The 26,160-nt window shown below is 39.4% G+C and overlaps 1 protein-coding gene across 2 annotated transcripts in view; it reads left to right on the plus strand.

Annotated features, from left to right (window-relative positions):
* Arhgef28 (Rho guanine nucleotide exchange factor (GEF) 28) overlaps positions 1–26,160 on the plus strand; it is a 164,995-nt gene that overhangs the window by 55,839 nt on the left and 82,996 nt on the right. For both annotated transcript variants that reach the window (XM_013025296.1, XM_013025295.1), the window contains 4 exons: positions 13,716–13,837; positions 16,847–17,124; positions 19,464–19,659; positions 23,300–23,411. In XM_013025296.1, coding sequence (XP_012880750.1) covers positions 13,716–13,837; positions 16,847–17,124; positions 19,464–19,659; positions 23,300–23,411 — 708 coding nt within the window. The remainder of the gene's footprint in view (positions 1–13,715; positions 13,838–16,846; positions 17,125–19,463; positions 19,660–23,299; positions 23,412–26,160) is intronic.

The raw sequence follows: 26,160 nt of genomic DNA on the forward strand, positions 1-26,160 counted from the left end.
TCAGCAGGAGATTCTACCAAGAAGTTTACTGTTTATTGATTAAAGATTAATTAAAACTATGGGGACTGGACCTCACTGCTGTCTCCTTTAATTATCATTCAGTTTATAAACATGCATATTTTAGCAGACATCAGCAGGTCTCAAGAAGTTTTGAAATATTTTCTTCTATGTGCTTTTCACCCACTTGGGCGACATTTCCCGTTTTTCAGTCATTTTGACTGACTCCAGCTCATATCACCTCCCTCTTTAGTGATGGCACGTGTGAAGAAGTGCTTCCTCCCCACCTTCCCTCGCTTTGCTTTTCCTTTTTCTGGTACAAAACCAATTTGTGATTGCCGAAGGAGGCAACATGGCCGAAAGCTTGACAACCTTGGGAAGCTCAGGGAGCAGCCATTTGCTGTAGTGATAGTGACAATAACTAACATTATCTGACACTTTATTATTTATAATGACTTCATTTTGCTAAACTGTAGTGGATATGATGTCTGATTCAGGAAATAACTCTATTATCAATGTGAGCTGTTTCACAGATGAAGAAACTGAGGCCTAGAGAGAGCTATGATTTGGATATGGTTTAAGTGTATCCTGAGAGGGTTCCTGTGTTAGGTTCTTGGGATTTCCACCGATGTGAAGCACAATGTGGTGACATTAAGAGATGGTAAGGAGAGGTGGAGCCTAGCAGGAAGTCACTCCACCATTCTAGGCATTTCCCATGAAAAGGATTAAGGTGGTTTTTGTGGGACCCTGATTAGTTATCAAAAGAGGGTTGTTCAAAATGCTGAAATAAGGATTCAGGTTGACCCACTGTAACAATGAGATGTACAAGACACTGTGTGGAAAAATGAACTTTACAACTTCAGGGAGTGGGGGAAGGGAGGTGGGGAGAGAAGGGATGGTAGGGGAAGAACAAAGAAGGGGGTAACAATGCTTGATAAGAAATGGACTCATTGCCTTGCTCATGTGACTGTAACCCCTCTGTACAATATCTTTACAATAAAAAAATATATTTTAAAAAGAGGGTTGTCATAAAAGAGCCAAACTGGCTCTTCTCTGTTCTCTGCCTTCTTGTCTTGTGTGAGAGTTCTTTCTTTTGCATATACTTTAGAACCTATGCTATGTGGTTTTGATTTTGATCTTTCAAAATGTTAAGCTAACTATACCTCTTTTGTTTACATATTATATTAGTGGTAAATAGACTAATATAAAATGTTTAAAAATTATTTAAAGGCTATAGTAGGAAACACAAAGAATGGAAAACCACAGCAGAATAAGGAAAGTTTTGAATAAGTCTTATAAATTATTTCCCACATGTGTTATTTTAAAAAGACTTGCATATTAGATGTAATTGTTCTCTTCACTTATTAGTTAAGGAGTGGAGACTCAGAAAAGAGAAATGAAGCAGAGGCAGTAGGGAGTTAATCTAAGCCTAGATAAAACCCTGGACTTGAGAGAAACTTTTTCCTAGTGCATTCCACACTTTCTTAGGGGCAAGACAGGTAGGGGGTGGCAAACTCCAATGAGCCGATACCGTGTGGTCAGTAGGAACTGTTGTATGTAACCTGGCTTCTCTCTCGCTTTTGCAAAGTTCTGAATAGGAAGTGGGGTAGCAGAAAGAACTCTCTCAAATCTTGGGACTACAGGTGTGTGCCACTATGTGTGGTTTGTTTGGGCTTTTTAAAATGAGCTCATTTGGGCTAGGAAGGTGGTTCAGTGGTAGAGTGCTTGTCTTGCATGCATGAGGCCTTGGGTTCTATTCCTTAGCACCTCATAAGCAGAAAAAACTGGAATTGGCGCTGTGGCTCAAGTGATAAAAGCGCTAACCTTGATAGAGCTGAAGAGCTCAGGGACAGCACCCAGGCCCAGAGTTCAGGCCCCATGACTGACTAATGAGCTCATTCGCTGAGCACTTTGGCTTAAACCTGTAATCCTAGCTACTCAAGAGCTTGAGAGCTGAGGATTGCCAGTCAGAGGCAGCCCAGCTAGGAAAGTGAGACTCTTATCTCCAATTAGCCACAGATAACTGGAAGTGGAGCTGTGGCTCAAAGTGGTAAGGGCCTAGCCTTGAGCAAAAAATGCTCATGGACAGAGCCCAGGCCCTGAGTTTAAGACCCACACCACCACCAACAAAAGAGCTTATTTAATAGATGAAGTGTGGTATCTGATTTGAAAAACAACTTTGAACATAGTGAATATGTAGAGGTATGATGACTTTTCATACAATTTAATAATTTTTTGTGTGTGGAATGAGCTCACTTATTAATTCTCTTCCTTTCAGGAAGTTTCATTGAAAAGAGATGGATATGTGAGTGCATGTGTGGGTGTAGTCAATCTAGAAATTCCCTAGGGAATTCCCCCAGAAACTGCCATAGGAGGCAATATAAAAATCATTAAGGAAGAGAAATATTTTCCTAAAGGTGACATCACCTGGTAAGATTTCTTTAGCTTTTAGTGAAGATCCTACTTGGAGACCTCTGTTTGTCAACAAAGGAGAGGAGGCCCATAGCAAGGCCTGGCCAGACAATGTAGCTACAGACCCCTCATGGCTTGTGTACAAATATTCATCCAACTTTTTTGCATGTGTGCCTGTGCTGAGGCCTGACTCAGGCCTAGGTGTTGTCCTTTAGCTTTTCAGCTCAAAGCTGGTTCTCTGCCACTTGAGCCACAGCTCAACCATCAGCTTTTTAATATTTAACTGGAGATAAGAATCTTACAGACTTTCCTGCCTGAGCTGGCTTTGAACTGACCCTTAGATCTCAGCTTCCTGAGTAGCTGTGCCTGGCTTGTCTGTTGTGTTTTTATGGTAGCCCTTCTCATTCTGTATCATGACTACCAGTGATATCTGTACCAGAAGGCAGGAATTCCTTGGAGGAAGAGGCTGACCAATACCTTTTCACATTTCCATTGCCTAGATCACAGAATACATGCTGTAAATATCAGGTGATTTACTCTTTATTTTTTATTATCCTCATGAAGCAAGTCCTACCCTGTAGGCAGGCAGTAGGGCAGAGAGGGGAAAGAGTATATTGTAGCTTAATATAGCAAATTGGGTCTGATGTAATAATGTTGTCATCTTCAGTAACTGCTTAGTGGCTTTAAGTAGCATTTCAGGTTTCTTCCGCCATTCTCCACCCACCTTCTTTGCCAATTCCTGTTGAGGGTAGTGGGAGGGGCCTGGTTCTTGAATCTACAAAGTGTCTTCTGGATCCTCATGGGGACTCTACTGTGGTGTAACTAGCCCAGGCTCTTTCTAGAAGTATAGGTGTTAATTATTCCTGGGTCTTCTGACATCTGTGACCAAAGTCTGCCACTGAAATCTTCTCCCTGGTTTTTGGGTAGGACTTGAGTGATTGTCTTTCTGGTTTTATCCTGACTTTGCTTCACTCTAGCTCCCATACTATAGACCTTTGGGATCTATGCCCCTGGCCACTGGCCTAATGCTACTCTCAGAAATATTGGTCATAGAGTCTGTTCCTTTGTACCATGGTGCATTCTGTGGCCACTTACAGATTCTCCACTTAGCCATAACTAGCTCCTCTCTGAGGCCTTTAGCAGACAGACCCTAGCCCTGCTGCCCAGCTCTGCTCTCTCTGCTTAGTGATGGTTGTCCTCAAGATGGAATGGGGACAGCCTACAAGGTGATCTCCTTCAGAGCCTCTTATGGATACAGCGACAGTCTATTCTCAGAATGGATCCCACCCTGTCTCATACTACTTTCCGCAGGCAGGGAAACCACTAGTCTCATCTGTCTGATTTCCATCGTCCCTGACAATGGGAAAATCCTGATGATGAATTCAAGTAAATCCCATATCCAGTTCTCTTTCATGCACATCTGTCCGGAGTTACTCATGATGATGGAACAAGGATTCAGGAATTCAACCATAAGAAACTTGGAGCAATTGGGAAGTATGCCAGAGAGTACTTGGCTTTCATTATTCATTCAGTCACTCAAAATGTTCTTGTTGAAGACACATAAAGAATTTACATTTCCAAAGATAATTCTTTCTTTTGTTAGCAGAGTTCCTTTTATATGGTTGAACTCAGTAAACTTTGGCAGAATTTGGGAAACAAAAATATACGGCTCTGGGGAGGGAGTTCAAAAAGAAATGTAATCAGCACCTGACATGTAACTGCAACCCCTCTGAACTTCACCTTTACAATGAAATAAATATATGGCTCTAGAGATGAGCGCTGGGAAATTGAGGTTCCTTATGACTTTGAACAAAATTATTTTTGCACGTCAGTGTATTTCCATAGGAGACATTACAGAAGAATTTGAACTATCTACCTTGTTCCTTGTTGTGATGACCTAACAGCATCCTTCTCATATGTTTATATTTGTAGAGTTGCTTGAAGTGTTCTCAAAAAAGTCCTGCCATTTCATACTTGAGTTCTTTTGGTTGTGTGTGTGTGTGTGTGTGTGTGTGTGTGTGTGTTGTTCCCTTCTGTGTGTGTGTGTGTGTGTTGTTCCCTTCCACCCCTCACTTGCCAATTTTTTCTTCAGATGAGCTAATTTTCTTTAGCTCTTGAATCAAGAAGGAATTGTTAATTAAATCTAATCACACATAAGTGCACACAGATCTCAGGATTTTTTATTTATTCAATTGCCTGAGAGAAGAAATGGCAGAAACAAGATATATCTCTTGCAAGATCTTTCTTGAGCACAATCATGTACTCTGTAAGGCTACTTTGAACTACTGTAGTTTGAAAGATTTAGGGCAAATTGTTATTGACCTCAGAGGACTTAAGTTTTCTTCTTTCATCCCCTTTTCTCTGTGGGTTTCAGACATTATTATAGGCGAAAGGGTTTGGGTTCTTCAGTAGTTTTGAGAAACTGAGTCTTTTAAACCAGAAGAAAGGATTTGATTGTAGAAAAACCAAATTGTACTTGTTTTTGAGAAGGAATTGACAACATCATTTCCAGGGAGAAGGCTGAAGAAATGGCTCTCACTTCTGGAATCCATTGACTTCTGACCTTAACATCTCTTTTGGAACAAGGTGGGGCTGGAGGCATGGCCTTGTCCCAGAATTCTGTTCTCTGTAGCATCCCCAGAAGGTGAGGTAAATGCCAGGGGGGCAATTGGCATTTGGATGGATGTTAGAGGCTCTGGTGTGGTTGACAGGAGTTTCCTGGTTGCTCTCAAACATCTCTTGGTACAAACAAAAGTCTACAGAGTAACTTTGCTTACATGGGACCCACAGGAAATTCCTGGGCTGAGGATAATTTTGGAATTTGGATGGATCCTTTCTGTAACCTCAGGTCCAACTCAGAAAAGTGAAGCCAAGAGATTTTCTATGCCAAGACTAATATCAGAAAAAAAACTCAGAGGACCTTGAAGGAGGAATGGCCAAGGAGATAAATTCCAGTTGCCTCTGGAAATGTTCACTTTTATTGTGACAGCAGGTGTTTTCTTTCTTCTGAATCAGGCTAGGATTACAGGGGAAAAGGGCTTTCTGTACATTTCATGATTTGGCAAAGGTCCCTTTAAATTGAGAGACAGTATACAGCAGTGACAAAAGATGGGTTTGGTTTCTGGTGCTGACCTCCTGGTTAATTCACTCAGTGGTGGTGGGACAATCAGTCTTTCCAGCTTCTCTTTTATGCCTCTTCTTTTTTTAGTGGTGCTGGGGATTGAACTCAGGATTTCATGCATGCTAGGCAAGTACTCTGCCTCTGAGCTACATGCCTTTCCTTTCTTAGCTTTCTTGTTTTCACAATGAATATTATACTACCTTGTGATTAAAGATCAAGGAGAATATAGTTGGCAGATGGTTAAAAACAACACTAAATAGACTCAGGGAAACATTTCTATTTTCACACACAGACACAAGTATACACGTACATATTTCATATGTATAAACATAGTGTATCTACAAATATATACTTATATGTTTCATGCATACACACATATATGCCTGCTTTTCAGCTTTTAATAAAGAGGACCTATGTTATATGTAAGTTTATCATATGATTAATTTGGTGATAAAGATCAATTTTTATATGAAATTACACAGCATTTAAAAAAACAGCACGTTTTAAAGGTATCGTTTTTTTCTTTTTTTCTTTTTGGTGGTTCCAGACCTCTTGTTGGCTAGGCAGAAGCTCTAATGCTGAGTCTTACATCCAGTCCTTGTTGAACATGTTAGTTTGTGATAGGGTCTCTTTTTCTTAGGTGACAAGTGTGTGCCACCATGCTTAGTTTCTTCCACTGAGATGTGGTTGTGAAGACTTGTTTGCCTGGACTGGCCCATGATGCTCATGGTATCAGTTTCTCAAATACCTAGGATTACAGGCATGAGGCAACATGCCCAGCTTTTTTTTTTTTTTTAGTTTAGATGTAAACATGGTTCTTTTTTTTTTGCCAGTCCTGGGCCTGGGACTGTCCCTGAGCTTCTTTTGCTCAAGGCTAGCACTCTACCACTTGAGCCAAAGGGCTCCTTCTGGCTTTTTTACTGTGTGGTTCATTGGAGATAAGAGTGTCACAGACTGTCTTGCGATCCTCAGCTCTCAGCCTAGGATTACAGGCATGAGCCATTAGTGCCTTGCTAAACATGGTTATTCTTAAGGATCCTAGCGATTACAGGTAGCAAAAAGTTGAAAATAAAAACCACCTATATACTTTATCATATAGAGATAGCAGTTGTAATATTAGTTTTTCTTTTCAGTGTTTTCTCCTGAATGTTTTGAATGTTGTACTAGTAACTAAGATAAAATTACATACTTACTGTTTTATGAATGTTTTCTAAGCAACCCTCACACTGTCATATCCTGGCAGCAAGTCACCAGGAAGTAGATAAACATACCTAGGTACAAGACACACTGTAACACATTAATGAGACTTCTTAATGGGAAAATACCAAACATTGCTCAAATACCATTTTCTTTGTTTCCAAATAAGACACTCTGTATCCCCAATTATTAAAGTGCTTGGAACCACCTAGCAGGGTGCCTACATACAGTTGGTGATTACTGGTTGAATGACCTTGGGAAGTGAGTTAAATGGCACTGTATTTGTTCAATGGAGGTGATGAATAATGTAGCTCCCAAGGATTATGTTGGGATGAAATAAGTTCATATAGGTAAGTCATACATAACATCTGGCTCATAATGCACACTGATGAGTCCAATTGGGATGATACCTCTGCCCTGTGAGGAACAGGAGGCCCATATATGTTGGTGTTTGCACTATTTTATATTTTTCTTCTACTTGCTCTCTTAGGATTCTTTTGTCTTCTCATCTTTTCTTCAGTGCCTTTATCTTACAAATCTGCCTAATTGTCCCATTATTCCTTTAGCAAAAGGCTACGAATCTGATAATTGAAATAAAAGGTTTAAAGGGTATTATTCTTGGCCTGCAGATACCAAGGATCCAGGAAATACTTGGGACCTGTTATTCTGCCCAATCTGTAGGTCTGACAGAATGAGGAAGCGACTTTCCCGAAGAGGAGCAAAGTGATGCTCTCTTGTCATCATTTACCTGGTGCAGGCACCAGGTAAACATAGAGGTGATGAAGAAGGCTGTGAGATAGAAAGCATTGACCTGTGCAGAGACTTGTCAGGGGACTTCCTGGGGAATACTCAATAATGACTGCACTTTGAGGATGTTTGGTTTAAGAGTCTTTAAGCTGAGGGGCCTGGGCTGGATCAGGTGCACACGGTACCTAGAAATCAGTAAATACTCAGTAAAAAGAATGACTTGGTGAAATGAATGAGTGATAGAAGAAATATACCATTCCCTTCCACTCTGGAACAGAGCAAGAATGGCTGGACCAAGCCCAAGAAAACCTACAGAATTGGAGAAATATCACAAATTGAAAGAGACTATTCTCTTAGTTGTATCTGTTACACATTTCTGTTTTTAAGGAGATATTACTCATTCTTCCCATGAGTCTCTACTGTGTGTCAGTTGACTATGTGTTAGTGGGATGACAGCTGGTATAGGAGAAGATACAGCAGGGGATGGAATGGCTGCCATCTTACATATAATGGCTCTTACTGTGATGGATCATTGATAGAGGCACATTTGCCAAGAAACCTTAAGTTGGCAAGGAAGCCAAGCTTCTGGCTATCTAGGGAAAGATCAGTGCAGGTGGAAAAAGCAGCACATTGCAGATGGCCTGAGGCACAAGATTGCGAGGAGGCCAGTGTGTCTGGAGTATAGCCAATGAGGCTTCAGAGAGGGTAGAAGAGGGGCAGGTTAAGTGATAGCACTGATGGTTCTAGTAAGTTTGGCTTCTACTGGGAATGAGACCAGAAGTCATTGGAAAACTTTATATGCATGACATGAGGTAATTTCCTTTATACAAGGATTGTAGGCTACAGAAAGCCAAGAGTGGAAGCCAGAGAGACCAGTTTGGACATTATTAGGATAATCTCTACTGTGGCAGTGGAGGTGAAAAGAATCTTAATGTGTGTGTGTGTGTGTGTGTGTGTGTGTGTGTGTTTGTATGTGTTTAAATGTTAAAAGAAAACAGTCAAGGGTAACTCCAAGAGAAGCCATAGTTACCATTTACTGAGAAGACAGTAGATGTAGAAGGAGAAATAAAGCGTCCTGTTTTGGACCTGTATGGCTTCTAGACAGCTCTGTGGAGATACTGAGGAGAAGATGGTTGTCTTTAGTAGAGAGATGTGGACTGGAGACGCTGCATGGTGTATGTGACACTTTGATGTCAGATGACCCTGGGAATGAGTTGAAAGATGGGAAGTTGAAGATTGCCTCTGGAATGATGTAGCCTACCAGTCATGGGGCTGTGAAGGAAAGCTCCAGAAGGTGAGAGGACACCATAGAGTGTGTGCCCGAGCAACTCAGAGCAAAAACGGAATGTGTCCTTGTAGCAGCTGTTGCTGTGGGTCACAGAGACTATGGGCAGAATTGCCCACAGTCCTGTCATAGGAAGGCCACTGGTGACCTTGATGGGCGGGCACTGTTCCATCAGGCTGCTGGGAACGGAACTCTAAGCCTTACCCATTTTGGTGATGGCTCGTCATTCCCAGGAAATCCTGCTGGTACACTCATAAAGTTCAAGCTTTAAAACAAAGCACACCGAATGAATGAGTGAATGGATGAGTGAGGCCAACCTCCCCAGCCCTGGTGAAGAGGTTTCTGGACTGAGAGGTTCTACCTGACTCGCACAGGTGAGAACTTGGCACCCAGCGTGGGCCAGACAAGGCGGGCAGCAGGTTTGCAGAGAGCTGCCTTCGCGGGTTGGGGTTTGTTTATGCCGGGGTGTGGACCTCTTACATAACCAGTCAAGTAGGCCCTGTTTCCCTTCAAGCTACCAGGCCCTCGGCTTCTAGAGGGAGAGTTCAATTACATCAGAAACCAGGTTGCTGAAGTCTAGGCTGGTCTGTGAATACACTGCTTCCTGCCAGCTTTGTAGTGATTATAAACCTCAAAGAGAAGGGAAGACTCCCCCCACTTTTCCCTCTTCCCCGCCCCCCACTCCTATCACCAACCTCTTTCTTCCAGTGGGAGCTTCAGATTTGGTCTTGCTTCAGCAAGAAGTCTCTGCATTGGGGGGCCCTTGGAGAGTCACCAGGGCCACATTACAAGCAGTGGGAATATTGGAGGGGGGAAGCTGGAGATCTCTCCAGAGGTACTGTTTATCCTCCAGGGCCCTGGCAGAGAAGCTGGCCTCAGGCCATCTCATCATGTTAGAGCACAGTCCTTCCTGAAATTCGCCCTTTGTCTTGAGAAGCACTGTTTCTGTCTGTCTGACTCTCCCCCTTGCTTACTCGGCTTAAGTTCTCACCCCTCCCGTCCTCCTGAGGGGTGGAAGGAAAATCCTATGGGCAGGTTGGCGGCTCTTCTTTTCCCCATTCACCATCTAGGTGTCTTAGTTACATTGTCCAGAATGGACTTTGCAAAGTTTCTTCACCTGAGTTAGAGCTGAAATAAGAATCCCATTTCAAATATCCTTTGTGTAGCTGGTGGAATGTTTGGTACATTCCAATAACCTTAATTTGTTTTTAGACATAGAAAGTTATAGCCAAAGGTACAGTTACTGCTTTAGGGAATCAAAACTACATAAAAGTATCAAAACTTTGTCATCTCATTACTTTTATAATAATAACAATGAGCATTGGCATAGTGCTTACTGTATGTCAGATTCTCTTCTCCTCAGTTAAAATATTAACTGAGTTAATTGAATCCTCATAACTTGTCCTTATTTTACCCAGCGGCAAATGGAGATACAGCCTGAGAAACTTCTTAAGGTCACATAGCTCATAGATGGTGGAGGAAAGATGTGTACCTAGGGCAGTCTGGCTTCAGAGCCTGTCCCCTGATCTACTGCCACTGAAATTGGCAGCTGCTTAGAAGGGAATTGAGTCTTAGTTATCTTTCTGCTGTCTTTGAAATATGAGATTACCAAATGTTGGAAATTAACTATATCAGTGAAACTATAAAATTGCCCTTTTGAAAAAAAAATAAAATTGCCCTGTTGCTAAGAAAAATTATTTTTATGATAGCACTAATTAAAGACAAATAGCTGGCATTCTTACTGTAATTTATTATTATTATTACTTTGTTTTGTGTTTCTTTTCTTTTCTTTTTTTTGCATATTGTGGGACTTTAACTCTGGGCCCAGGCACTGTCCCTGAGCATCTTTTGTTCAAAGCACTAGCACTCTACTACTTGAGCCACAGTACCATTTCTGGCTTTTTTGAGTAGTTGATTGGAGATAAGAGTCTCATGGAGTTTCCTGCCAAGGTTGATTTTGTATCATGATCCTCAGATCTCAGCCTCCTGAGTGGCTAGGATTATAGGCATGAGCCACTGGTGCCTAGCTGTTTTGTATTTCTTTTTGAGATGAAGTTTCACTATATAGTACAGGCTGGCCTGAAACTCAAAATACTTCTGCCTCAACCTTTGGTGTCCACCATGCCTTGCTGAAAATTACATTATTGTTGTTGTTGTTATTATTATTTATCATCATCATCCACATGGTCATCATTATATTGGTGGTACTGGAGCTTGAACTTGGGTCTTGTACTTACTTGCTAGGCAGATGCTATGCCACTTGAGCTACTCCTAGCCCTTTTTACTTTATTCAGGTAGGGTCTAGAGGTGACCTCAGACCTCTGTCTTCCTACCTTTTACCTCCCATTTGGCTGGGATGATAGGCATGCCACTGTGCTTCTTGGCTTCCTGGTTAAACTAGAGTCTTGCTAATTTGTTAACCGCTGCCCTTTAACCTTGTTTTTTCTGATCTCTACCTCTTGAGTAGCTGGGATTACAAGCATGTACGTGGCCGCAAATTATTTTTGTATGTTTACTGAAAAAGGATCCAAAGGACATTTCTTGGGGTTAATAACTTTTTGTTTAGTTTCCCAATAAAATAGTTGCATATGGAAGTAATACAATAATAGTCCTTAAAAATCTTCAAAACATCAGTCTTTTTTTCTTTTTAAACGAGAGCACTAGAATTTTTCTTTGAATGGACAGGAATAGAAGAGCAATTAGCTGCTTCAATGTGTGTGACTGTGCTTATTTGAAAGTACTCTTGCACGCTCATTTTCTTTTCACAGTCAGTCTCACTCTGCTGATCTGAAGCCCTGCATTTATGGGGACTAGTGTTGAAATTAAACTGGTGTGGTGGTCTTATTTGTCTGTGTCATTTTCTGGTTTTGGCAGTTTTCTGGATCGTATTATCCTAAGGCAGCCTTTCACAAGTAGACAGATACTCAGATTTTATAAGTAACTATAGCCAATTTTGTAAATAGTTGTAACAAATGACTGAATCTACAAGGTAGGCTTTAGGTAATAGAACTAGAGAGGAGACAGCTTTTCCCTCTTCCTTGGGGTATTATATTCTGTGAAGTCATGCCCACTTCCTCTAACAAGAGTTACAGTCTTGGTGGAGCCACCATCTGAGTGACAGGGTTAGGATAGGGTTTAGGGCAGCTTTCCAAAGAGTAAGTAAACTTCCCCAGAGTGGAGGGCCAACCTACCACTGAACTGCATTGAATCCCATAGTCAGGTGGGTTTTTGCTTTTAGGTTATCACTAGGTTGAAGAAGAAAGTCTGTTAGTATCTCTGAACCTTACATCTTATATCCCATAGAATTTTCCCTTTGGAACAAAGGACAGGCCTCCCCAACTTCCTGCTTTGATAGAGAACGATAGTGAGAGTTTAGTTGATTGCCTTGTTTGCATTACTTGCAGTGTGCCCTATCTACTTCTGATGTGAATATTGCCTCTCTGTTTACAGTGGGGAGAAGGACTCTCTTTAATAATAATCTAAAGCAGATGAAGTGAGACAATCTGGAGGGAGTGGCTATATCTGTGGCACATGGTGAATTTAGTAGAGTGATGGTAAAGGCTTAGGAAGTGTCTCATTTCCTAATATACACCCATAGGCTCACAGATTTTATACACTGTCACAGGCAAGACTTATTTTCCTTTTCCTTTTCCTTTTTTATCAGCGCTGGAGTATGAACTCAAAGCCTCATCTTGCTCTACCACTTCAGTCACATATACCGGTATACCGGGCCCTTAATGCTTTTTTTTTTTTTTTTTTTCAAATAAGGACTCACATTTATGCCCAGATAGGACAGCGATCGCCCAATTTATAGTTCTCGCCTGAGAACATAGATGAGTGTGACCATACCCAACTTTTTGTTGGTTGCGATGATGTCTCATGAGCTTTTGGTCTAGGTTGGTCTTGATCCTCAATCTTCCAAATCTCAGTCTTCCAAATGACTAGGATACAGTTGTGAGTCACATACATGTTCTATTTCTAATGACATTGTGGCGGCATTGTTCCTTTTATTCTCAAGAATTAGGAGGCTGTAAGGATGACATTTGCTGTGGCTGTAACATTGAATCTCCCCTATTAATCCATGTACAGATATTGATTTGATAGTCTGTTAGCAATACAACACTATGATTAGTATTAATAACCTTATACACTGGATATACATAATAATAATAATAGTGATAAATAATGTGTACTGAGCAGTTACCTAACTTTACATGTATGAACTTGCTTCATCTTCATAACCACACTATGAGGAGAGTATAATGATGATAATCTGCTTTTATGGTAAGGGAACTCAGTGAGGGTGTCTGGAGATTTGGTAAACACACTAGTGATAGGAAACAAGGCCTGTGGCTTGAATATATTTTATTACTTTCAACTCTTTGATCCCTACAAATACAGTTTGGGACTCATCTTTGAGCAGCCTTCCTCTAGTTGGAGCCCAGCAAGACAGAGGAGCAAACAAGACCTACTTCCATAATTAAACCAAAAAGTGTGGCTCTGGTTGGAAGTCTTTGCCTGATCTGTAGGAAATGCCAAGCCAGGACTGCCAGGCTTTGTACTATCTTTAGACCATTAATGATGGATCAGACCTGTCATGTACCTGAGGACCATAGCATAGTCCCCGATCCCACCACAATACTGATAAAGGGAAACAAGCTTTCATCTGCTAGAGATTGAAAGCTAAGGTCTAATTGATTGTTACAATGATAACCCTAAACATGGGAAAACCACTGCTTGACGTGGCTAAATATGATCACTCTACATAAGTGTCCGGAAAACTGAGAAACCTTGAGTAAAGAAGACAACTTGCATGCTCCAAAGAGTGATAACAGCAAGATGCCATGTGAAAACAAAATGTGATCTTAATTGTTTTCTCATGATTTGACTAAGCTAACACTGGACTGTAAAATACTTTCCTCTTACTTTATCTGTGTTGTGTTCATTTTCATCTAGATCGTTCTTTCAGCGTCCACAAAAAATCCAAGAATGCTTCAACATTCCTTGCTGCTGGCCGGCTTTCTGACATGCTCAATGGTGGTGATGAAGTCTATGCTAACTGTATGGCAATAGATCAGGTAAGGTGCCCTGAAATCACCAGGTAGAGCCAGGTATGAGAGGTGCAGTCAGAATCTAGAGTTCCTTTGAAAATTCCAGCCTGGGAGAGGTCCAGAGGATGCTGCTGTAACATCTCCTCTCCAAGGTGCTTTACTATACTGCTTTATACCACAGCATAACCCTACCCCAACCGGAAGCGTGGGAAGGAGGAAAGCTGATACACTGCCAGAGGGCTCTTCAGTGAGGACAAATAAGCATAGTACTAGATCTTCTGCATGGCTTTTCAATGAACAGTGCATGCAGGAAGGGATCAGGAAATGTTTGCCTTTGAATCCAGCCAACAGTGCCTGGACCACCCTACATGATGCTATCATGGGAGACACTCACATAAATTGCTTCTTTAACCCTTAGAACACACCTGTTAACAGATACCAGTTCTCGAAGTTGACTATCAAAGCAGAGTTGTATCATGTTATAGGGCTAGTGAAGATTTGAGAACTTTCCACCCATTTGCTGATAGAGGCTTGAGTTAATCTCATAAAAGCAGAGGCTTTGAATACATCTATATCTAATTATCCCCTGTTCTCTCTAACATAATGGGTTTTGAATTTTAGTACTTCTAATTTAAAGGAGGATTTGAGAGGTTTTCCTAAGTTTGGTAATGCAATCTCTGCCTTACCCACTGACTTTAAAAACTAATTCCCACATAAGATACACACACACACACACACACACACACACACACACCATATGTGTTTATACATATATATAATATAATATATATTTACTAATTGCTAAATTGGCAGTAAGGTATTTTGTTTCTTTGTTATTATTATGCTAAGAAATACTTTCTGCGATATAAACTCTTTTTCTGTCTAGTAGTAGATCTCAATTTCACCCCTTTAGTTGATACTTCTACCTGCGTTCTGCAGTATTATACAGCATTATTACCATAAGTGAATAGTTAATTTGCTGTAAATAGCTCGTATTGTTTTGTTGTAAGCTAAAGGTCAGTTCTAGTTATAGACATGTTCGGTGGAGCAAGGGACAGAGTGGGAGTTCTGGAACATTCTTTTTTTTTTTTTTTTTGGGTCCGGTCGTGGGGCCTGAACTCTGGGCCTGGGTGCTGTCCCTCAGTTCTTCAGCTCAAGGCTAGCACTCTACCACTTGAGCCACAGCGCCACTTCCAGCTTTTTTATTTTTTGCTTATGTGGTGCTGAGGAATAGAACCCAGGGCCTCATGCATGCAAGGCAAGCGCTCTACCACTGAGCCACCTTCTCAGCCCCTGGAACATTCTTTAAAGGTACAGAGTAATTGTACTTTGTATGCTATAGCCATACTTTAAGATGTGTATGTATGTATCTATGTATCCACCTATCTATATATGTATATATGTGCATATATAAACACATAGACATATGTATGCATATATACATTTCTACCCACACAATATAAATGTTCTTTTTTAGCATCTACACTGTGTTATACAATGATTACACCAATTTACATATGTATATGTTTGTATATTTTACTTTCTAGCTTTTTTTTGAGGCGAATTGACAAAACTCATCTGTATTTAATGTTTACCACGTGAAGTTTTGGTGTGCGTAGGTATTATGGAGTGACGACTGCAGTCACACTAATTGAGCCTATCCATCACCTCCCATGATTAACTTTTCATTGTTATGAGACTTTCAGGATCTTCTCTCTACAATGTATTATTATTAACTACAGTCACCATGCTGTCCATTAGGACCCCAGACTGCAAGTGTGTACACTTTGACTAGCATCTCTCCATTTCCCTTACCTCCTAACTCTTAGTCAGCACTCTTGTATCCATTGTCTCTATGAACTTGACTTTTGGAGATGACACTATACATATTTATCTTTTTCAGGCTTGTTTATTTCAATTAACACAGTGTCCTCCTGGTTCATCCATGTTATCACAAATGGCAGGAATTTTAAGGCTAAATAAACTCTGTTTCCTCTCTCTCTCTGTGTATTGATACAAATATACCATATTTTTCTTCATTAATTTGTCTGTTGATGGATACTTGGTAATTCCATATTTTGCCTCTTGTGAATAAAGCTGCCTTGAACTTGGGAGTGCAGTTATCTCCTGAGGAGAGTGATTTTATTTCTTTATTTTCTTTGGCTATATGCACAGAAGTGTGAACATCAGATCATATTGACAGTTATATTTCAACTTAAAAAATATTTATACTGTTTGACTGTACCATTTCGTATTTCCCCTAACCCTGTAGCAACATTCCCCTTCTTCCTTTTCACTAATAGTATCCTTGTGACTTTCCATAACACAGCCATCCTCACAGGCACAAGATGAAATTATAATTTTGATTTGTGTTTTCAGGTGGCTAATGATTCCAAGCACACACACACACACACACACACACTATTCTCTTTTCAGACTCCTTCTAATCTCTGCAGAGTATACAGTGGGGGATAAAGGTTCACTTGCTGGATTTGATGCTTATTATTTGCAGGCAGTTTTAAGTTTGAGGCATCTTCTGTCCTGTGAATAGTCAATGTACATGTACTTTATGTAGTTTTATTTTTTTCTTCGAGTTTGGTGATGTTATGTATCTTCAGTTATCTTAGTTATCCATATTCTCGTGAACTAATTGTAAATTAGAAGAAGAAAAAAAACATGAGGCAATTTTTTGTTCCCACAAGACAAAAAATAATGACAAACAAAACAAACTAAAAGATAAATAAGGGAAAGGTTTTCACTTTAGGATTTTTTTTTTTGCTGGTACCAGGGTTTGGACTTAGAGACTCATGTTTCCTTGACTGTTGCTCCAGCCTTTTCTGGTTATTTTTGGAGATGGGGTCTTGGAGACTCTTCTATTTGGGCTGGCTTCAAACTTCCATCCTACAGATATCAGTGTCCTAAGTAGTTAGGATTACAGGTATGAAGCCACTAGTACCTGGCAGGGAACTTGTTTACTAATTCAAGTACAGCCACTATGTCGTGCTGTTTCTCAAAAAATGTTCTTTCAATTTCCAGGTTGGCGATTTGGATATCAACTATATTAATATAGGGGGAATTTCTGCTCATACAAACCCTGACCCCCTGGAGTCTACTGTGGGAACTCAAAATTGCAAGCACGTACTTATCCCTGACTCTGGCCCCGTTGTGTGTCCACGGGGTGAGAACAGGAAAACGATGGCAAGCAAGGAAGCCTGGAAGGCCTCCATGTCTTCGTCTGGTTCACATACTCCCAATTTGAATCTGGCTTTTGGGCTGCATGGATTTGAAGAACAAAGCCATCTAAAGAAAAGAAGGTAAAATACTATGTATGTCCCAGAAAACTATTGTAGAAAATGGAGAACTCAGTTAGGCTTAAAAAAAAATCTATGCTTAGTCTCCATCACATGTATCTCTACATCAAAATGTTGCCCCTTCTTATTTTCTATATATGTTGATTTGAAAGTAAGGCAAAAGTGACAGTCTTCTTCCCTCATCCCCTCCAGTAGGTGCTATCTAAAAACAAACTAAAACAAAAAGAGCTGGGAGAATGGCTCAAGTGGTAAAACATGACACCCTGAGTTCAAATCCCAGTAACACACACAAACACGCACATGCATGCACATATACACACGTGCATATGCATATACATGCATGCACACACACAGATACACTATTCTGATCAGAACCTTATATTCTACTGCTGATCAAATCTTATATTCTACTAATGAGATTCAGAAGAACATGATTGTAAAATGAGAATGTGTAGATTAACAGCTTAACAAAGAAAAGTCATAGGCCAACTTAAATTAGAATTCTCTAATTAGAATTAGAGAAAAAGAATTGTTTCTAGTATTCAAAATAAAAGAATAGTGGAATATGTAGGTTAGGCTCATGCTGAAGGAGAAGCATGAGGAGAAGCATGTCTATAACTAAAAAGGCTTTCACATAAAACAGGATATGTTTTCAGGCTGCTAATTACTTGTACATTGTTGATAGACAGGAAGCAAAGAAATAATGGCGAGCCAGAGCTGGAGACGGTAGCACATGCCTGCCATTCCATCACTCAGGAGGATCATGGGCATGAGGCCAGTTTGAGACTGGGGAAAAAATGAAAACAAAAACTGAAAATTTATAACTTGATCAAATATAAAATCTGGAAGCTGAATTCGATTTCTCATGCGGTGTTAATAGGATATTCTATTTGGAGTCTTTTTCGAGTTTGCAACAATGCTACCATGTCTATTGTTGTTGGCTATGATTAAAAATAGACCTTTTAGATGGGCACTGATGGCTCATGCCTGTACTCCTAGCTACTCAGGAGGCTGAGATCTGAGAATCACTGTTTGAAGCCAGTCAGGGCAGGAAACTCTGTGAGACTCTTACCTTCAACAATATGCTCCAAGAGTCACATGATTTGTGCAATTGATATTTCACACTGGCATTTCATTTTTTTTTTAAGGAAAAATAACCCAAATGGGTTAATCTGAAGTTTCGTCTTCTAATTGTTGTAGTTCAAAGTCAAGATGGTTTCATTGGGTTGTGGGACACGAAAGTATTAACACTAGAACTGAAATCACCAAAGAAAAATGCATTTAAAAACACGTCCTTTGTGGAACTGGAGACGATCATGTATGAACAGACTCAGAAAGACATTGTATGTTTTGTCTCATAGTAAAATCTAGATCTAAAAAAATGGACGTAAGTGTAAGTAGCAGACTGTGGGGAAAGAGAACCAGGGGAGAGGTGAAGGAGAGAGAATATGAGCCACGTACATTCTGTGGGTATGTAAAAAGCTGGAACAGGAAGTAAGAAGCAGTAATGGAAGGGGTGCATATGATAAAAATATATTATGGAAATACATGTATGGAAATATCACAACAAAACCCCTCCAACTGTATAGTTTAATAAGCACTAATGAAAACTGCATCCTTCATTAACACTGGCAAACATGGATGGTCTGGACAGTAGAGTTGTGAAAAATGCAACTGTGAACCTGGAATGTACAAGGTCAAATTCTTTCCTTTTCATTTTGTAATGATGAAAATTGAATGGGGAAAGAAAACCTGTACTCAAGCAGAAACACGACATAGTTCTGAGATAGAATAATTTTAAATAAATCTCTGAAAATGATCATCTAGGGTGACATGTTTGAGTACTTGAATGTAACTTGTTTTTGACCTATGCTTGTCTTATCTGGGCCCTCCTCAATTTTCAGCTGAGATTCACTGGGAGAATACCACGTTATGTATTCCTTGACATCCTGCCTACCCCAAGCTTATGTCCAAACAGCCCAGGAACTCTGTGTTGTCTGCACAGTGAGCATTTGAAGGGTTCCTCAGTGGGGCTTATAAAAATTACATTTACAAACAAAAATAGTGATAATAGCACTAACTCAAATCTGCTTTTTGTTTGGCAAGGTGATTAACATGGTTTTTGCTAGGTAGAAGAGTTCATTGGGAGAAACACAAACCCTTCTTGATAAAGAGACTTGGAGGAGATCAAGAAAAAACATAAATCAAATATTCATTGGAAATTAAGTCACTACACATTGTACCGCACACCAGTGAGAGAATCTGAACTCCGAAGAATAGAGCCAATATCTGTCTGCATGTTTTGTTTGTTTATTGAGTTGCTTGCTGATTCCTTGCTTTAGTTCCAGCCTGGATGCCCTGGTTGCTGACAGCGAGGGGGAAGTGTGTCCTGAGCAGCCTCACCTGTGCCATGCTCCAGTGTCTCAGAATTCCTCAGGAATTAGGGTTCCTAGCGGAGATGAACTGGATTCTTTTGAACCAGATCTTAATATCTCCAGAACTGAATCACTCTCTCTTTCAAGTAATCTGCAGTCAAAGGTAATTTATTGATATGAATCCAGCATATTCTAAGTGTGCAAAATGTTCAAAGTGTTTCTATTTCTATCAGAAAGACAATTCTGGATGACTCCCATCTGAACTATTTTTTTTTCTTTGTACATGTGGAGACTCTTGCTTTGCTCCAGTTTGTCTTTAATCCCTGTGAATCTGTGGTAACTTTTATAATTCTTACAGTGACTAATTTCTGTTTCCATTAGTTCACAAGGACTCTATTCCATTTTCACATCCTTGGAAAAATGTTACATTTTGTACAAGGATTCCTACTATCCCTTAAGCAAAGGGAACAAAACTGGTCGTCTTCAATGGTTTTGAAAGGTCAAACTTGGTTGTTTCCTATTGGCTCACTTGGCTCAGATGAGGAGTAAATAATGTTAGCAAGGCAGAGGTGATGTTTGTTTTGCAATTCTGGCTTTGTAAATTAATTTGCAGCATCATAAACTTTGTCAGTTTTTCCTCTCGTGCCAGGCTTTCTCTTGTTGGCAGTTTCACATGAGAATTTCACTTTGTTGTGGTTATTTAAAGAAAAGAAAAAGCTTGAATTCCTTCTTCCAGTCTTGCAAAGAAAGCCCTTCTGTATTTGAACATATCTTTTTTTCCTATTAGATTTAGGTTATTTTCCACTCATTTTCTTTTTAAGTTAAGCTTACTACTGTAAAGACAAGGTATTATGCTAAAACTTGTTTTTACCAAGAACCTGTGGCTGTTAATATTAACACACTTTACTTTTGTAACATATCCTACTGTATGCAAAATGTTTATATATATATAATATATAGGTATATATATAATATATATATACCAATATAGAATTTTGTACAGCTCACAGTAGTGCTTTTATTAGTAACATAAAATGATATTAGAGGAGGAGAGGGGAGGAAGGAAAGAAAGAAGGGAAAGAAAGCCTGTGATATTAATTTGTTTTGGATTTTGAATGGGAATGTGAAAAGAACTCATCATTACTTAGCATGAAAAGTTTTCAGTCTTTGTGAAACAGTTTTATGTTGTTTGTTTTTTAGACAACTCTTTCCTGAAAAGTATATTTTGCCTTGCCTCTGTACTTCGTGTAACATTGCTAAAGAGTTTTGGATGATACCCAAAATTCTGTTGTCATAAAAATGGCACACATGACTTACCATATATGATTTAAATGGAGAAGATGGCAATTGGTGAGGGTCCTCTGTGGCCCACTCACTGTTAAGAGAGCTCACCATCTTGTAACCCTTCTCACATCTAGTCTCAAGTGAGTGCTCCCTCATAAGACAGCCAAGGAGCCATAGCCCAAGGCCCTTTGAAGCCAGATCAGGCTTCTGTTTTCAGCTTTCCTCTGGGCTCTTTAACCAATGAACTCAGGGGAACCATGTGTTTTTACTTAGGAGTAACCGAAGAAGCTAATGAGTAGGAAGGATAGTTTCTGATGGATTTAGTAAAGAATTTTGCTTTTTCAATCTTGTGATATCTTAAAACTGTATGGGCAGGATTAATCCTAAAACCTCTGCAGAATCAGAATTGGATATTGTACATAGCTTTGTTGGGGTTCTACTGCATAGCTGTCTAAATTTTCTGTAACGTGTAAGAAAACCATGCTTTAATTGTCCTGCAGTTTCATGTATATTGCCAATATAACAATAGAAATAATATACACTTGGAAAAATAGAGGAAAATGCCAGGTTACTATGAAGAACTAATATTAAAAATATTTAAATCAGTGATATTCAAACTTTACTCCAGGAAGTATGGAATGGAAGATGCACTAAAAAATGTGCACACACAGGTGGTTATTTGGAAATATTAAAAAAACTCTTGCAATTCTAAATAGCTATTGCTATTAATCATCTGTAAATATAGGAATTGAAGTGTGTATAGAATTTCAGATAAAATCTGCTTTTTGTTTTGTTTTGTTTTGTTTTTTGTTTTGCTGGGCCTAGGGCTTGAACTCTGGGCCTGGGTGCTGTCCCTGAGCTTCTTCGGCTCAAAAGCTAGCACTCTACCACTTAAGCCACAGCACCACTTCTGGCTTTTTCTGTATACAAGTTTACTGGAGATAAGCGTCTCGTGGACTTTCTTGCCCAGGATGGCTTCAAATCATGATCCTCAAATCTCAGCCTCCCGAGTAGCTAGGAGATGACAGTCATAAGCCACCGACGCCTGCTGATAAAATAATTTTTAACCGTCTTTGTTTTTAACCAAATTGGTTGGAATGGCATAATTGCATTCTGAAGTATGTGTAGGAACCATTCCCCAAATCTCAATTTTATTAATACACTAAAATAGAACTTTAAAAAAGTTGCAAGAGTCAAATAGAAACAGTTAATAAGATCATTTAAGAAATAATCAGATTGAGGCAGGTACAGCTCACGCTGGTAATCCCAACTACTTAGGAAGTAGAGATCAGGAGGATGATGTTTTGAGACTACCCTGGTCAAAATGCAAGACCCTATTTTAGTCAACAAGCTAGGCGCAGGGGTCATCCTAGCTAGATGGGAGACAAAAACAGGAGGGTCATGGTTCAGGATAGAAAACAAGATCATATCTAAAACAAATAACTAAAAATATCAGAAAGCATGGATCAAATGGTGGAATGCTTGCCTAGTAAACTAAAAACTAAGTGTGAACCCAAGTACCACCAAAATAAATAAGTAGAAAAGAAACACTCAGGGTAATTTTCACAAAGATATTGGTTTAGTAGCATTCATGATAAACTCATACTTTCAGTCTCATGTAGAAATTTTTCTTTGTGTTGGTCCTGGGGCTTAGACTCAGGGCCCAGGTGTTGTCCCTGATCTTTTGTGCTCAAGCTAGTACTCTACCACTTGAACTACACTCAAGTAGTATTGTAGATGTGGAGGGGAAGAGCAAAAACAAATCGTTTAACTAGGGATACAGGTGGACCCATTGCAAAAATGAGATGTACAAATCGTTATGTCGAAAAACGAACTTTACAACTTTGGTGGCAGGGGGTGGGGGGAACGGGAGGGGGGAGAAGGGAGAGGAGGGGATGGGAAGGGATGGGAAGACAAAGAGGAGGCAGCATTGCTTGATAAGAAATGTACTCATTATCTTGCCCATGTAATTGTAACTCCTCTGTACGGTATTCTCACAATAAAAGAAAAAAGAAAGAGTCTCATTGAATTTCTTGCCTGGGGTTTTGAACTGCAATCCTCAGATCTCAGCCTCCTGAGTAGCTAGTATTACAGGTGTGAGCCACCAGTACCTGGTTTCATGTGTAATTTAAAAATTTTTTATTTTATTGTAAAGATGCTGTACAGAGGGGTTACAGTTACATGAGTAAGGTAATGAGTACATTTCTTGTTGAGCATTGCAACCCCCTCTTTTGTTTTTCTCCTACTATCCCTTCCAGAATTTTGTTTTAAAGACTTCATTATTGGGGCTGGGAAGTGGTAGAGTGCTTGCCTCGTATGCATGAGGCCCTGGGTTTGATTCCTCAGCACCACATAAGCAGAAAAAAGCCGGAAGTGGCGCTGTGGCTCAAGTGATATAGTGCTAGCCTTGAGCTGAAGAGCTGAGGGACAGCACCCAGGCCCAGAGTTCAGCCCCATGACGGACCAAAAAAGAAAAAGAAAAAAAGAAAAAAAAAAGACTTCATTATTATCTCTTTTAGGAATCACTGCTTTCTGGAATCCGTTCGAGATCTTATTCCTGCTCATCTCCCAAAATTTCTTTAGGAAAAACTCGACTGGTGCGGGATCTTACAGTGTGCAATTCCAGTGAAGGTAAACATCATTTGCCATTTGGCTTTGAAAGCATTTGATTCCAGAGCAGGTGCTCAGTGTAGATATACAAGTCACACAAGAACAGCAGGGGATTTTCAATTCTAGTTCCACAACTGATTTTTCTAATCTTAGTACCATTATTTTCTCAAAGGATATGAATTGCTATAGACTTAATTTTTATGAAATTACACATATGTCTATGTCTCTTTGTTGCTGAATGTATAAATACAATTTCATCAAGGATTGTGTAAATGAGAATCAATGCTAAGTATAGTACTGTGAGGGTTTTAAAGGATTTTTTTTTTAAGGCCAGTCCTGAAGCTTGGATGCAGGGTCCTGGGTGCTGTCTCTGAGCTTCTTTTGCTCAAAGCTAGTGCTCTACAACTTGACCCAGAGCTCCACTTCTGGCTTTTTTTTTTTGAGAAGTTTATTGGAGAGTCTAATGGACTTTCCTGCCTGGGCTGGCCTTGAACAACAATCCTTAAATCTCAGCCTCCTGAGTAGCTAAGATTACAGGCATGAACTACCAGTGCCTAGCTGGAGGATTTTTTGGAAGTCAGTTGTAAAAGTTAACTTTTGTCTTGTGCCTTAGTTGTTGAAATAATCTACTCCCCAGAGCCAAAGCATTGCAAAATAGTTTCTTTCCATTTTCATTGATTAGCAAGAATCTTGGGAGAGTTGAAATGACAACGTAGTCATATATAAGGAAATTTGTTTTAGTGTTGTGGGGGCTAATGGCAGTATATGAAATTAGAAATAAGACATATAAAGCAAACTTTGAGTTGAAATATAATATATCTTCAAATGGATTCAAGCTATAAACATTATGGGACTACAACTTGATGAATTTAAAGAGCAAATCAGATCTACTTAGAAAAAAGATGGGCAAACTAGAGCTCCCTGAAGGTGGGGCTCAGCTGTTGCCCCTTACTTTGAAATGCAATTATATCATATTTTCTCTAAATTACATATGATGTAATCATCCTATTTAATGGCCTATTTGGAAGTAATAATGCCAGCGTGAAGCATATAACATTGTAATGAAAGTTTTCAATAAATTAATGTCTTTCTTGTTATCTGTCTTTAAGAATCACAAGAGGCTCAGAGAGTAAGAAATGTATTTAAGTACTGTGTTACCCAATGTACAATATTTAAAGTAGAATTTCATTCTTCCCTTTCTTTGCTTTTACCTTATAATATTTTAATACTATTTTGCATTTTATATTAATAATACTGATAATATGATCTTTGTGTTTGGAGCTATGCATGCTGATATAATGACATAAAATATGATACCTGTTGAATAAATATTTGTTGCCTGTATGTGTTTGACAAGATACATAAAGTATAAAATGAGAGTTACTTTGTGAGCTTTTCCCCACTTTTCTAAGTTGTATGACTAGAACAGAAAGACTAATAAGGAATGTTTTTATTTTTGGACTGAGAAGATTTTGAAGAACTTTTAGAAGGAAATTTCTCAGAGAAGGAAAAAAAAATACATAGAATTACCTTGAGAGGCCAGGAAAAAAAAGAGAGGTGTATTGAAATTGCCTGGGATTTTAGTTTTTCATTTCATGGGTCTTTCTATAATTTCCAGGTCTCCTCAATCTTACTCTGAGTTCTTTTAAAGAAAAACTTGACAATTTTTTTACTGATGGTCCTACCTGATGAATTACCTTTACACTGTTTCTCTCTGAGAAACACATTCTTGCTTCCTTCTAGAATGTTACTTATGATTATTTTTCATGACTTCTGTTTTCAGCCAAAAATACAACAGTGACAACTTTATTGTTTAATGTTTATATACATAAAACAAAACTCAGTTTTTATAATTCCCATTGGTCCCTTGTGAGTTTAAATAGAAAGGAGCTTTGCTAATGGTGAGATAATAATAATTACAACTTCAACCAAGATGGACAAAAGCGTTCTACATTTAAGAATTTGATGAGAGAGTTAGGAGTAAGGCCCAAGTGGTAAATCACCATTTAGTAAGTAAATCATCACTTAGTGAGTGTGATTGCCCTGAATTCAAACCCCAGTACCACACAAAAAAAAGGAGGGCTAGAGGCATGGCTGTGGTGATAGGGTACCAGCCTTTAAGTGAAAGTACCAGAACCTGTGTTCAAGTCCCAATCCCAGAAGAAAGAATAAAAAGAATTTGAGGAATGGATACTTTTGAAAAGTTACTATGAACTGACCTATGAAATCCTATAATGTTATACTCAGTTTCCACTTTACAGCCTGATTATTTTGGATCACATTTTCTTGGTACTTCACTCTATTTTCAATAAGGGTTATAATCTCTGGCTATGGCTTAAATTTGAGCAACATTTTTATAATGGCCATAAAACAAAGCCTTCAAGTTCCTCAAATTTTACTTCTTTTATATACCAGACAGCCTAAGGTCAGCACTGGTATCTCTGTGCTCCAGGTGATATTTATTTTCCTTGTATTTCCAGACCATTTCCCTTTACAACCCAGTGTTGCCTCTTCCCCATTCTGGATTGTAATAGGAAAAGGTCTGTCCTGCTCTATAGACCCTATACTCCACAATGGCTGCTCCTTCCTTTAGTCCCTGTCCCATTGTAAGTCCGTGTCTCTTCTCCATCCCTGTAGTTGTGAAACTCTGGAAATAAGCTTTGCATGAACCCGTCTTCCTATCCCACCAACTGGAATCAAAGGTGGTTCTCCTAGTCCACCAACCCCAAAGTCCACTTCCCAATTGGCCGCTGCAAAGATTTTATAAGGG

Source organism: Dipodomys ordii, unplaced genomic scaffold, assembly GCF_000151885.1.
Source record: "Dipodomys ordii isolate 6190 unplaced genomic scaffold, Dord_2.0 Scaffold83, whole genome shotgun sequence".
Lineage (NCBI taxonomy): Eukaryota > Metazoa > Chordata > Mammalia > Rodentia > Heteromyidae > Dipodomys > Dipodomys ordii.